We start from the raw sequence: 15,020 nt of genomic DNA on the forward strand, positions 1-15,020 counted from the left end.
TCCACTTGGTGGTTAAAAGGTCTACTAATGGTTTGTGATCCATGCACATGATAAAATGTATTCCCCACATCACATACACTGTCTAAAATGTTATACTGCCTGCAAGCATTCCAGCGCTTCCTCCTTCACGACATAGTAACTGCACGTTTCAGTGCCTGACAACAGAAGCAACTTTCAGCTCTCTGCCCTCTTATTTCTACATATCCATGGTATCTACATGGGCTGAACATTTGTCACTAGGATGGTCTTCTGTCAAAGAATGTTAGTGTTGGTACATAACGCTTTACTTTCTTTAAATTATCAAACTCATTTTCTCAGATGCTGTCCCAAACACGCTTCTCTGATTTGTTTCATCAACCTACCCAAAATACACCACAGACTTCGAACTGTATTCCCCTAACTGTAGAAAGGAACATAATTCATCTATATTCTTTGACCGATGGTCATTCCCATCTGCTTTAAACAAGATTCTTCTTGAGCTTTTTGTTGCCCTCAAATCACAATTCACTGCTTCAATGACTGAGCAATCGCATTAAGAACTTTCAATATTTTCACAAGCATGACATCATGTTTTTTCTTACTGCTCTCATAAAGGAGGATATCATCTTGGAATCAGGTTACACTGCATACATTCCCGAGAGCTGATGCATAAACTGTTGTAATACTTCAGATGCTTAAGCTAAACCGAAGCATATATGCTTACGCCTACATGCACATTCATGGGTAATGAAGGAGGTCAACAGTTTAGAATCCTCATTAAGTGCAATGTGGTGACATAAGGAAGACAGGTCTAAAATAGCCAAATCAGTCCCTGCACCATAGCCAGGAACAGGTTACAAGTATGCTTGCCACCAAGAAATTGTCATTAAACTCTCCAAGTTGGGAACACAATCTGAGTTCTCCATTGTCCTTACTGGCTATTTCCACTGGAGCCTGCCACTCAGATGCCTCTATTCCCTCCACACGCCTGGAAAACCACATCAGTAACAAATCGCATTCCAGGACTCTACCCAGTTGCTCACTTTCTTATATCCTATGCCTACTCCCCACCATTGCCAAGCCTTTGGTACCTCATTTTAACAGTTCCTTTTGTCTTTCTGCATGATATCGCTCACTCCCACTTGTTCTCCCTGCTCCTTGGGGCTAATTCTTTAATGTCCTTGGACATTTCTTCTATTTGCTGTGCTATTTCTATGGCTCCATCTAAGGTTAGGTTTCTTGGTAAAAGAAGCTTTACTAGTTTTCTTATTATTAGCATTCAAAACAAACTGGTCCAATAACATTCCTTCTTGGAACCCTTCAGGTTACATATGCCCACTAACGCACCAAGGGTTACCAAGACGAAGCTACTTACCTTCAGTAACGATTTATCTGGTAGACGACATATTCTAGTTGCAGATTGCATACCTTATTATTTCCCCCAGGCATCGGACTGGTTCCGGAGATTTTACTTTGAGAAGTACCCTTGTGTCCTGACAGGTGGCGTTGGTCTACTCTGCGTTCGTCAAAGGCATTGTGGTTGCCGTGATGATATCAGGGTCATACTTAAGCACCACCCCGGCACGCTGACATCAGTTTCTTTTCACAACTTTCCACGCCAGTAACGTGGAGCCATGAAGAACACTGAAACTGGTGCGCCAGAGCTAGGGCCCTAAAAAGGAAATCCCTGTTCCTAGAAATCAGTTCGCAAGTGATGGGGATGGGTGGGTCCGTTAGGAATCTGCAGCTGGAATATTTCTCTACCAGATAAATAGTTATTGAAGGTAAGTAACTTGTTCATCTGATAGAGACTTCTAGATGCAGATTCCTTACCTATAAATAGATACACAAGCAATACCATCCCCGCTGGTGGGCTGTAAACCAAGATCATACTAAAAGGCCCTGCAGGACCAAACAACCAAAGTAGCCGTCTCTGCGGACCTGACTGTTCCAACAGTAATGTTTTGTGAACGTGTGCAGGGATGCCCATGTTGCCGCCTGGCAGACATCCAGGACAGGAATTCCGTGTGCTAACTCTGTGGTAGCAGCAGTTGCTCTGGTCGAGTGAGCACACAAGCCCTGAGGGGGTTGCTTCTTTGTCAGAGCGTGGCACATTTTGATGTAGAGCAATGCCCATCGTTAGATGCTACTGTCCTGCACCGCCTTCCCTTTCTTCGCACCCACATATCCAACAAAGAGCTGATCGTCCACCCGGAAATCTTTAGTACGAGTGAGGTAGAACGCCAATGCTCTTTTTGGATCCAGACAGTGGAGTTCTTCCTCTTCGTGAGAGGGGCGTGGGGGTGCGTAAAAAGTAGGCAAGGTGATAGATTGACCTACATGAAAAGGGGTAACAACCTAAGGAAAGAAGGAGACCCTTGTACGAAGCACCACTTTGTCAGGGTGGACAGACTAAAATGGTGGCTTCAAGGGGAATTTGAAGCTCACTCACTCTGCGAGCAGAGGTGATGGCAGTAAGAAAAACAGTCTTGATAGTTAAAAGACGCAAGGGACAAATGTGTATTGGCTCAAAAGGGGCACACATGAGGTAAGTCAGGAACAGGTTCAAGTCCCATTGGGGCATAATGAACAGGGTCAGAGGAAACAAATGGGTTAGTCCCTTAAGAAACCTTCCAACAATGGGAGATTTGAATAAGGAGGTTAGTCTGGCAATCTAAGAAAGTCAGAGACAGCCAAGAAGTAACCTTTAAGGATGCTAAAAGCAGGCTAAAGAAAGGATGAACAAGAGAACCTCAGAGAGAGATACGGAAAGGGGGTCAACAGATTTGTCGGTACACCATGCCGCAAATTTATGACAACAACAGGCGTATACCGTTTTGGTGGAGGGATGCCTTGCTGGCAAGATAATATCACAGACTTCAGGCGGAAGGTCAAAATATGTCAACTGTCGCAGCTCAATCTCCACGCAAGAACGCAAAGACTGGACAGGTTCGGGTGGAGAAAGTCCCCTGCTGCTGCAACAGAAGATCCTCCCAAAGGGGCAATCTGATTGAAGGATCCATAGCCATGCTCAGTAGCTCCGGATACCAGACTCTTCATGGTCAGTCCGGAGCCACAAGGATTACTTGGGCCCGGTCGTTCTTGATCTTCTTCTGAACTCTGGACATTAGTGGTTTTGGCAAGAAGGCGTAAAGGAATCCTGAATTCCACTCAATACGAAAAGTGTTGCAGAGCGAGTGCCACCTTGGAAACTCCAATGCGCAAAACCAAAGCTCTCCACACTGCTGAAAGAGATCTTGCGCCGGAAGGAGACGCCATTCATGAACAACTATGCATCGACGGCTGAGTTTGTCTGCTTTGGCTTTTAGAGAGCCCGCCATATGTTGAACCACTGGGTGATGTCCTGATGTTCCAGCCACGTCCTGAGGCATAGAGCCTCTTGACGAAGGGTCCACGACCCCACTCCCCCCTGCTTGTTGCAGTACCACATGGTGGTAGTGTCGTGTGTGAACACCTGCACCACTTTCCCTTTTAGCGTGAGCAAAAGGAATGCTTTCAATGCAAGCCCGGAGCTCCAAAAGATTGATGTGGAGTCCGGATTCCGCCAAAGAAAAGAGACCCCTGATCTCCATCTCCAGACACATCTGTCACTACTGTGGTATCTGGTTGGGGAAGAGAGAGAGAGATCTGCTGCTGACCCAAACGCGATTCAAAAGCCACCACTGCAGATCTTTCACAGATCTCTCTGAGATCTGAACAAGTCGGAGAGATTCCCCTAATGCTGCGCCTATTGGAACTTCAGGTCCTACGGCAGAGCCTGCATATGCCACCTGGCATGTGTCACTAGCAGGATGCAAGAAGCCATGAGGTCAAGCAGCCTCAGAGTCATTCTCACTGAAATCCAGGATACAGGCTGGAACATCGGAATCAAAGCCTGAATATCCTGGACTCATTTTTCGGGAGGATAGGATTGAAACTGCACTGCGTCCAGAACAGCTCAGATGAAAGGGAGAGTCTGAAAAGAAGTCAGATTTGATTTTGACACGTTTATAGTGAACCCCAGCGAATGCAGAAGGTTTGCCGTAGTCTGAAGGATGACTTTCTGGGGGCATTTTCGCCTTCAACAGCCAGTCATCGAGGTAGGGGAAGACAAACTCCTAATTTGCACAGATGAGCTGCAACCACTGTCATCACTTTCATGAACACACGAGGGGCGCTGGTTAAGCAAAAGGGGAGCACGGGAAACTGAAAGCGCTTGTGACCTACCACAAATCGCAAGTAGTGCCTGAGGGCAGGGAAGACGGGTATATGGAAGTAAGCATCCTGCAAGTCCAACACTACCATCCTGTTTCCTGAGTCCAAGGCAGGCAGAACCTGAGCCAGAGTGAGCATTTTGAACTTCTCCTTCTTGAGGAAGAGATTGAGGGCCCAAAGGTCTAGGATAGGACATAGGCCCTTGTCCTATTTGGGCACCAGAAAGTAGTGGGAATAACAACCACACCCTACTTCTGGCACTGGGACCCTCTCTATGGCTCCCTTGGTCAAGAGAGGTGTGACTTCCTTGACGAGAAGTGCCAAATGATCCTTCGGTAAGCGCCTGTAGGATTGACGCATAGCCGGAAGGGCAGTTCTGAAGTGAAGGGAGTAGTCCCTTCGGACGACCTAGAAAACCCACCTGTCCATCATGATGGATTCCCAGTTCCTGCCTCCAACTGGTCAGAGATGGGGGTACTAGGAAGGCTTGGAGGCTGCTGCAGGGGTGGGGGTGGAAAGGGAAGACCTTGGTTCCCTGTCCCCCGAGATTCCACACCCACAGCCGGGCAATGGCTGGGAAGCATGTGCAACTCTCAGACATCGTTAACCGGGCATGGTGCCTCAAGGCCACGGTCGATGCAACCAATCTGCCCACTGAGTTGGTTGTGTCCACAACAAATCGTGAACTTAGCCACATCCCTCCCATCAGCAACTTCTTGGGAGATGATGGCTCAGGCCGCCTCCGGGACTTGCGGCAATACCTGCGCGACAGTATCCCACAGTGAATGGGTGTAGTGGCCCAAAAGGCATGCGGTGTTCACAGACCGCAATGCCTGACTGGAGAAAGAAAAGATCATCTTCACAATTTGGTCCAGTCTCTTTGATTCCCTAACAGGGGAGCAGATGGAATCTGCCAGATGATGAGAAAGCCTGGATGACAAGGCTCTCAGGCTTAGGGTATTAGGACAGAAATTTAGGGTCATTCAGGGCAGGTTGATGGCAGACGACTGTCCTATTCACAGGAGCACCTGTGTGGGTCTGGACCAAGTACCAAGAAGGACATCAGTGAGGGCTTCATTAAATGGAAGTAGAGGCTCAGAAGTAGAAGCCCCAGGCTGAAGCACCTCTGTCAGGAGGTTAGTCCTGACTGTCACAGTGGGAAGCTCAAGGCCAAGGACCTCAGCCGCCCTACTGACCACCATGGAGTAAGACTCTCCCTCCTCTGTAGCCGCGGTAAGATGGTGCCAGTTTCTAGAGAAGTATCCAGACAACTAGTGTTGCCCAATTCCTGTGCCCAGTCCAAGTTAGGGTTTTCTAGCTGGTATTTAAAGGGTCCAGTGACCCCTCCAAACCTTTCTTATATTCATACCCATAATAAAAAGGGTCCAAATCCAACCTGTCGACCCCTTCGAAGTCGGAAGGGGTGTCAATCAACAGTTCCAGCTCCAGGTTGTCGGGGATCAGAATTGGGTAGATGCCGATTACTGGCCCAAAAGACGTCTGGAATGTGAACGTTTTAGCGGGTGCAGGTCGCAATGGTACGACCGGTGTCGGCACGGATCTGAGAACGGATTCGGAGGGGCCCTCAGAAGCCGGGCTGGAGTCGACTGCGCGGAACCTGAAGGGCCCCCATCCAAACTCCTAGGCCCCATAGGCCCCACAGGCGCCTCAGGGGATTTGGTCTGCCCAAAAATGAGGCGCATGGCCTCATAAAACTCCTTAAATTGGGCAGGGGTGGCTCTGGCTCCCAGAAACTCGGGGAGGTGTGGAGTGGACACAGAAGAAGGCTCTGCGGACAGAGGCCTCGAGTGTCGATGCTTGTCCCGCTTCAGAATGGCCGAGCGAAGGGGTTAAGTCGAAGAACATTCAGCCTTCTTCAATGACTTCTTCTTATGACCCAATGTCCTTATGATTTTGAATGGGATGAGGAGGAGTGGTGATGACTCCGCAATCGGTAGAGATTTTCCTTCCAAGCGAGCCCGGGAGCAACATGATTCTAATCCTTCAATGTCTGAACATCATTTACTCCAGCAGCTCTATCCACCCTGGGCTAAAATGTTTTGTTTATACTATTGACAGGTCTCATGTGCAATGACTAATTCAGCAAATAATGCACACGTACAATGAAACAAGTTACTTATCAACACAACAGTTGTACAGATTGCAGCTAGTATAGTTTAGCATGCTGTGCCTAAATCCATAAATAATTTTCCTCTTGTTTGCTTAAACCTTAAAATTGTATTTACCATATTAGTGATCAGAAATAATAACTGAAATGTACATAGACATCAGGGGCCTCATTACAACCCTGGCAGTCAAAGACCGCACAGGCTGGCGGTGCAATCTTGCCTATTACGACCACGGCAGAAGTGCGCGGTCGCACCGCCGGGACCGGCGGTTTACCGCCAGGGCTGTCCCGGCGGATTTAATCCTCCAGGGCAGCGCTGCTTACAGCGCTGCCCAGGGGATTACGAGTGCCCTTCCCGCCAGCCTGTCCATGGCGTGGCATGGGCAGTGCAGGGGCCCCCAGGCACAGCCCCACACTACTTTTCACTGAAAAGCGCAACGGGTGCAGCTGCACCCATCGCACGGCCGCAACACCGCCGGCTCCATTAGGAGCCGGCTCCCATGTTGCGGCTGACATCCCCTCTGGGCCGGCGGGGATGTCAAAATGGGCACGGCGGTTAAACCTTGGAGGGCGGCAGAGGCCGCCCGCCAAGGGTTGTAATGAGGCCCCAAATCTAAAATGCCTCACAACATTGACCCTTGTCCAGCTTCCTTTATTTTCCACCATTTTGTTAGATATTGAGTAAAACACAGGCCTAGGAAAGAAATCATATTGAAATCCAAGTTCATGACTTCAATACTATAGGGGAATACTACCTTAAAAAACAACTGAAGGCAATCCAGCAAAGGAAAGAAAATCTCATGTTAACTTTGTGGTCCAAGAATACTCTGACAATTTAAGAAATAAGAAGTTGAGGAACAGAGCTTATCTGCAAATTCTTAGTGTGGAGATTTAACCCAGTATTCATCATTCACAATTTCACACTTCAAAGAAATTCCAGATTATTAATTTGTTAAATCAAATGTGTATACAAGAGAATACATACTGATGTTATAAAAGATAAAACACTTCCCTCTCGTTGGCGGGCAGGCAACCTGGGATTGCCTGGGAAATTCTAACATTGCCAGGGAGGTGTGGGAGCTCTATATGTGGACCTCTATAATTAACAGTGCTTAGACGCAATTTGCACAGCATTGGCTCTTCCCTATGCAGTTTCAGGCCCACACTGCTTCTGAACATGATCATGTACTGCTGTGCCCTCTCCAGATGGCACTTTTTCTACCCCCAGGTGCCCATGTGTACAAATAGATAGTATGAGCATGGAGGGAGCTCCGACAGTGCGCCTGATATTGGCGCTCACACTAGGTTGCAGAATCTCAGAATCTAAGATTGACTTCTATGAGGTCAATATATTGACGGTACCTTTCAATCACTGAAGCAGGGGCTGCGGGATCCTGGTGTTACACTCCTGGATAACTTCACACATTATCAAATACAAGCTGCCATTTGAGTGACTCATAACTTATTTCCGGATGTCCCACCCATCTTTCAAGTCCTTGAGGCGGCATTAACCTCCCCTTTCCCTAGCTCACTTATCACCCCCCCTATATGTCGTGATGCAGGGAACTGCGCCGATAACAAGACCTACCAGTCGGAGTGCCTGGGATGCAGACTTAACACCTCCCCTAACAGATGACCAATGGCAGTATTGCTGCACCCAGTCACGTGCACTCTCCCTTAATTATAGACAGTGCCTTGAACATTTTAAATATCTGCACAGGTTATATCACACTCCGGAGAAGGTGCTCAGAATGAGCCTACTTGAGGATGCGCACTGCGTGGGCTGAGTGACGGCTAGCACTAACTTCATGCATTTGGCATGGGAGTGTCCTGGTGAGCGATATTGGGGCATGGTGTTTGAAGCACTTAAGGCGATCACTGACTATGTGATGGAGCGATTCCCCACATGTGGCGCTTCTGGGATACATGAGGGATGTAAGCGCTGAGTGGTGATGAGCATGGAGCTGCATGTGGCCGATTGGTTCAAAGATGCAGCATACTGTTAGGAGCAATTGAACGCATACTGGGAGCTGATGTTGGTGCACGCTCGGCTACCTGTTGAAGGTGTACCTCTCTGCCCAGCCGGACCTATGCTGGGCCAGGGGGGCGATGGAGGTGGTGGCGCCCCCTGACACTACTGATGCGGAAGAGCAGACCCCACAAAGAGTTCTGCCTGCCCAAAGTGAAGCATGATTGATCACCATGAGGTAAAGCAAGTCCTGCAGAGCGCTAGCGCAAAAGTTATCTCCTTTTGCTGGTTCTCCCTTTGTTTTCCCTGTCCACCTATGGCCGTTCTGTATGGTTCAGAAAAGTGAATATTGTGTTGATGAAAATGTAGAACTGTAACCTCTATGAATTCCATTTGCTGTGTACTGCGCATTCTTGCTTTGTTGGAAATTCAATAAACAGATTAAGCACTTCCTTTTTTAAAATTCCCCTTTTACTAATCACAAGACAGTAAACAAGTGAAAATTATAAACCCAACGTCCCAAATAGATCTACAAAAAACAACCTTATTTTAGTGAAATACAGAAATTAACTGCTTGTCAATTAAGTTAAACGATTAAGCAGGCACGTACCATGCCACTTGCCCTTGTAGACTGTTCCAAAGGATCCAGAACCTATCCTTTGTCCAACTGTGATTTGACCATCAGCTATTTCCCAGTCATCACTCGAGTCTCGCCGTCCTAGAGGTTTCTTAAATATACAAACATATAATCACTTAATTTATGAGCATGCCTTTAAGAAAGCCTAAAGGTGAAGTGTGGAGCCATAAGTGAGCAGCAAAACATTTATGTTCTCTTACCATTCGATTTCTTTCTTCTGTGGATGATGAGGATGACTTTCGTTCTCGCTGTGGCCCTGGTGATTTCTGAAGTGTTTTCATGCTGGTGAGAGACCCTGGAAGGGATGCTGGAGGGGTAGCAGACAAGCCTGGAGTTGAGCCTGAAAATCAAAACAGAAACATGACTGAATATTGAACAGACTTACCGTGGAGCTGGAGACACAGAACAAAGCAAGCACAATTGCAGAAGGGTGAAATGATCAGCAAAAGAAAATGTTACTTACTTCAAAATGTATTTCTCCATCAGGAGTATCTACATAAAATTCATAAAGGTTAAGGTATACCTACCAACAAGTGGGGTCCCAAAACTCATTTTAACAGATAATTTTCAGATTTCTCTGATGAAGAAATCTTACCGATTCAAAGTGACATTTACTTTTTGTTAAATGTTACACAGAACCTACAAAAACAAGCACTGGCAAAGCCAATATATTTTGCTTTAATGTTCCCATGCATGCACCATGAGCAAGATGAAGCCACAAAGAAATGAAAGGAAGTCTATATTCAAAGTCCCCATGCTGTGAAATTCAATAAGTACTGTTTTTATTTTTTTTGTTCAGATAAATGTTGGAGGGCAAAGGAACTTCCACTACAGTCATTCTTTTGGTTCTGTGATATAGAAAAAAAAGGGGAAGGACTAAAATTAAGCTTCCCTTGCCAACAGACCTTCTTTTGACATAGAAACTAAAAGAGGACATATTAGTGCATAGTATAGACTATCTTTTGTTTCTAGAAAACAAAAAAAGAAAATGAGAAGCTGCTGGGAGGAATGCATGGGCTGGGGAACAATGTGCAAACAGTACATAGTGGAAAGGGCAGAAGGAAGGAATGTGATGATGTCAGCAGATGGGAGTAGTGAAGAATGCATAGGTGTAAGAAGGAGAGGCAGGAGCAAGGAATGCATGTGGGTCATGGACAGGGGGAGAAGAGGGGCACAGTGAGTAGGGACAATTTAGGGGTAGTGCAGAAGCAAGGAGGACTGGGCAGGGTTACCTCATGCAATTCAATTTATGCACTGCATTGGAGGTGAAAATATACACCTTAATTATCAACAGCATCCAAAGAAAGAGAAATAGTCCTCTGGGCTGAACCAAGTGAATGGCTGTAAAAAGGCTGGTCGATAAAAAACAATGGTTTAAGAGGTGGACCCAAAGTCTACTCCAAAATTAAGATAAGCCACTCAGTTGTCAACTCAGATAGATCTAATTAACATTTAACACTAAGAACACATTTGACTGAGAGTACTCTTTGTTTAGTCTGATTTGGCATTTGGAGCGAGAGGTAAATCCCTACCATAAATAATGACTCAAGACCACACCATGGCAATAACCAAGTAGTGACAGACCCACTTCTACAGAGCTGATTTCTTCATCTGAGGTGATCGTACGTTCTTTTATTATTGCCCTGAAGTCCTCTCTAAATTCAATAAATACGTTTTATAAATTGTGTAACAGAATGCAGTCATCATGACAGAGGAGGAAACTAAAACTCTGTGACTGAAGTTTCTTATGTGCTTCTCTGGAGGACCCGATGACTATGCCAAAAGAGAAAGGAATCTGTTGCGAACAACAGAGACAAGAATTTTGCCAATGGATTTTACCCCAAGCATTGTTGCTTTGATAGTAGCGCCTGCAAGAAACACCTTCAGAGTGATTGCCAAGAGGACAAGCACCAAAAGCACATAATATACTAACAGAGGTTTTGGTCTGAAGATCTTAAAACAATTACAGCTGACAACAGTACTATAACAGATGTCAGGTTCAAGTTGACCCTTTACTCCATTTACAACTTCATGTAAAATCACAATATTGACAGCCTGAAAAATTCTCAATGAGATGGTTTTAGACAACTAATGGGAATAAGTTGCACGGGCCAAAATGTGCAGTTAATATTTTCAGCCAGTGTCTATTGTGTTTCCATGTATTTGACCAACTCTGAGCCAATACAGCAACCCATCTTATGCTCAACAGATGCAGGAACACTGCCCACAACTAGCCCTAGATAAAGTCACTGCTACAGCTTCCAGCAGCAGAACTGGGCACGACTAAGTAGGTTGTTACTGCTGAAGCACAAGGAGAAGTGATCTTCCTAAAGGGGCAGTCTTTGGGTATCTAAGGTCCTGCCCTAGGCCTTGTTTTTTTTTTTTTGACATACTACTTTAGGACATCACAGACTGGGGTACTAAGGCTCATCTTGAAGTCCACTGATGGCTCAGCGCACATGGCGAATGACACCTTAACACTGGTTCCTTACAGTCTAAAAGCCAAACATGTAGGGAACTTGATATTGAATATCTTAAACTTTATGTGTCAACATTGAAAGAGGGACTCCAAACGTGTCAGTATCTCCTAACATATTCCACCTGAATAGTAAGAGAGTCTAGAAGATAAACTATACCTTTGTCGTTCCAGGGCTACTTTCTGCCACAGGAAAGACAGTTAAAAAAGTGAGGCAATAAGGTGGCTTAAAAATTAACTTCAGAGAGATAACCCCTCAGTAAAAAAATAAAAGATAAAAATAAAAAAAATACCTCAAGAACAAAAAGTAATATAATAGACATTCTGAGATGTAAAGTAAAAAAAAAAAAAACTTTTTGTAAATAAAATTATTTAAGTTCTAAAGACATACTTTTTGGCATCATCCTTATGATGATACAGCCATAGAAACATCAAATCGTCTATAGAGAATCACTTTAATCCAGATAGTATTTTTTTTTTTTTTTTTACTTTGGAAAGATAGAGGTACCAACTGAGGACTACTTTATAAAGGACATCGTTGATGGTAGGTTCTGTGAGTTTGTTGATATATCTTGAAATATTAGTTTTCATTGTTCATCTCTTACTTCCGTCCTAAGGATGATGCTCCAATGAGCCTTGTAGGGTATAAAACTGTGGGAAAAGAGTAGGCTATTAAAGGTAGCCCCTAAGTATCACCTGCTGGTGTAACAAATTATTCAAACGGGTATGTTCTCAAGTGCCAGCTTCTTTACATACTGGGTGCATGACCCAATGTCTTAATTGTGAGTACTAGTATCCGTAATTTGTTGCTTAAGGTGAATTTATTATTACATGCCTCGAAAAACAAGACAACTTGACTATGAAACATGTTTGAGATGGTCAAGTAATTCCCTAGTTTGCATGTGATAAATAGACTTAGGGCGAGATGTACGAGCTTTTGTTTTGAGACTCACAATTTCGATCCATTTTGGAATTACAAATTGCAAATCACAAAACAAAATGTACAACAGTATTAAGTACACTGTTTGCGATTCCTAATGGGGTCGCAAATGACCTACCTCATCAATATTCATGAGGTAGGTTGCAATTTTGCGACCCCATTGGGAATGGCCACCCTCTCACAGAGATGGTGGCTTGCGGGGGACAACAGACCACTATGTCTGTGACTGCTTTCTAAAAGCATTTTTTGTGTTTAGACATATATTTTTTTAATGCAGCCCGTTTTCCTTAAAGGGATGCATTTCGAACAAAACAAAAAAAACAAAAAAAAGTTTTCCTTTCATTTTGTAAGAGCAGGCGTTGATCCGTGAGAACACTACCTTCTCTGAACAAATATTTTGGAAATTTTTGCTTCCATTCACAAAGGGGAAGGGGTCATTTGGGGACCCCTTCCCGTTTGCGAATGAGTTAACACCAATTTTAAATTGGTGTTAACTGCACCGTCACAAAACAATCATCCACACCACTGCAGCTCGCAATTAGGAAGGGACATCGTTGAAAAGCCCCTTCCTAATTGCGACTCGCAAACCCTTTTTGCAATTAGATAAATAGATTACTGAATCGCAAAACTGGATTTGTACATTGGGAAATGCTTTTTTCTTGTTGCAAATAGCCCGATTCTGCGAATCGGGCTGTTTGTGACAAGAAAAAGCTTTGAACATCTGGCCCCTAGTTCTAATGCCAGTGTAAAGGCAAGGTTATTGTGGACTGGAGGGTGTAGAGAGGGGAAGGTGGGCAACCCTCCAATTTTGGTAAGAGTGTCCAATATTGAAGGTATAGTATTCGTATATGTGCTAATGTAGGCACTGGGGTTGTTCTACCTTGCTTTGGTTTCCAAATTCAATCCCACACAGTCCTGCCCTGTCCATATGTGTCCAATGTACATTTGTCACTCTCAGGGATCAATCAGCAATGATTCGTAGTTTAGACACTTGACAACAAATTAGGAACACTGAGAGAGTAAGACCTCTGTCAATTTAGGAAAACAAAGGATTTTATATACTAGCCTGGACAGATAAATTGCAATCATTTTTTAAGCTCAATAAAGACCTCTTTGTGTAAAGGATTCTGAAGAGCCCTGCCATGAATAAAGTTGAATTCTGCCCAGTCAGGATAGAAACAGAGAAGATTATCTATGTTAACTGCTGCATAAGGATGCCAACATTTGTAGGTAGTTATTGTAAAGATCTGTGGGATTTTGTGTTACATGGATCCCTAGGTATTTAAAGGGTTTTTTGTTCAGGTGGGAAAAAAATATTACTTCATGAGATTTATTTTGAAACTGGTCACAGCGTTAATTTCTTAAAGTTGTGATTGCAGTTTCATTATAGAGATGTTTGGGGAGGTCATGGTTAGCCAGGAATGATCTGCAAATGTAATGTTTGTCCTTGGCAAATGGTATATCTCTTTTTTCTTTGTTCACTCTCATCTTTGCTGCTAAGAACACAATGCTGAGGTAAAAAGCTGGGAACGTTTACCATTCACTGTAACTCTTGAGAATGAAGCATGATACATTCCGATTACCACATTAGTGAGCACAGGGCCAAATCCGTATTTGTGCATGATTTTAGTGGGATCCACTAATACACATGCTTAAAGGGTTTCACTGCATTCAATAATGCTAGTACATCTGGGATGGCTTTCTTTTTTGATGTTTTAGCGAGGTGTGTTAATCTGCATATGTTGTCATCGGTTTGTCTCTCCCTGATAAAACCCAATGATCCATTTTGGGATTGAAGGTCCAGCCTAGTGCCTAGTATCTTGCTGTATATCTTGGAATCTACATTGAGTTATCATAGCGGCCTATAAGAAGATCCTGATGTTGTGTCTTTTCCAAGTTCAGGCATTTCGGTACTAAAGAACAAGTTATTTACCTTTGGTAATGCCTTATCTGGTAGAGACATGGACTAGCCGCTAATTCCCTACCTTAGAATTCTCCCCATGCGCCAGGCTAGATCTGGAAAAAACATTTCAGCAGTAATTATGCATGTCAACAGAGGACTCCATGTGACTGTATCAACGCTGTCCACCAGATATGCCGTCGAAGGAGTCCATATAATCCCTCCTCAGACACGCTGACATCAGTTTCTTCTGTGACCAGAATTTGCACAACGACGCAGAGCCACTGTAGAAACTGGCAATGGAATAGTGTGCAAAAAAGAGAAAAGAATGTAATTTCGAATTACTACCACTGAATGGAAATGCTTGGTAGGATGAGACCGAGCAAGGGACAGTGAGGTAAAATAAAGTGGTTCACAGGACGGGGAGGATAGGTGGGTCGGTAACGAATCTGTGGCTTGTCCATGTCTCTACAAGATAAGGAGTTACCAAAGGAATGTATCTTGTTCATCTGAGAGAGACAACTAACCGCAGATTCCTTACCTGAGAATAGATACCAAAGCAATTGAAACCAAGGATGTGGGTCTGCAAACACATCCCACCCAATCCTGACAAATAAGTAATCGATCTAACTGAAGGCGGTGTAGACCGGCACAACAGAGACAAAGGTGAGAAAGAACATTCACCCTACCAGAAGAATAGCGGAAGACCAATAAACATTGCAATGGAATGCCTTAGGGAGCGGAGCACATGCCAACGAAAAACGAAGCTATCGTAG

General features: G+C 44.5%; 1 protein-coding gene across 2 annotated transcripts in view; it reads right to left on the reverse strand.

Annotated features, from left to right (window-relative positions):
- BRAF (B-Raf proto-oncogene, serine/threonine kinase) overlaps nucleotides 1-15,020 on the reverse strand; it is a 603,403-nt gene that overhangs the window by 327,980 nt on the left and 260,403 nt on the right. For both annotated transcript variants that reach the window (XM_069227907.1, XM_069227906.1), the window contains exons 10-11: nucleotides 9,129-9,268; nucleotides 8,902-9,019 (exon numbers count right to left, since the gene is read on the reverse strand). In XM_069227907.1, coding sequence (XP_069084008.1) covers nucleotides 8,902-9,019; nucleotides 9,129-9,268 — 258 coding nt within the window. The remainder of the gene's footprint in view (nucleotides 1-8,901; nucleotides 9,020-9,128; nucleotides 9,269-15,020) is intronic.

The sequence above is a fragment of the Pleurodeles waltl genome, chromosome 4_1 (assembly GCF_031143425.1).
Source record: "Pleurodeles waltl isolate 20211129_DDA chromosome 4_1, aPleWal1.hap1.20221129, whole genome shotgun sequence".
NCBI classification, from domain to species: domain Eukaryota; kingdom Metazoa; phylum Chordata; class Amphibia; order Caudata; family Salamandridae; genus Pleurodeles; species Pleurodeles waltl.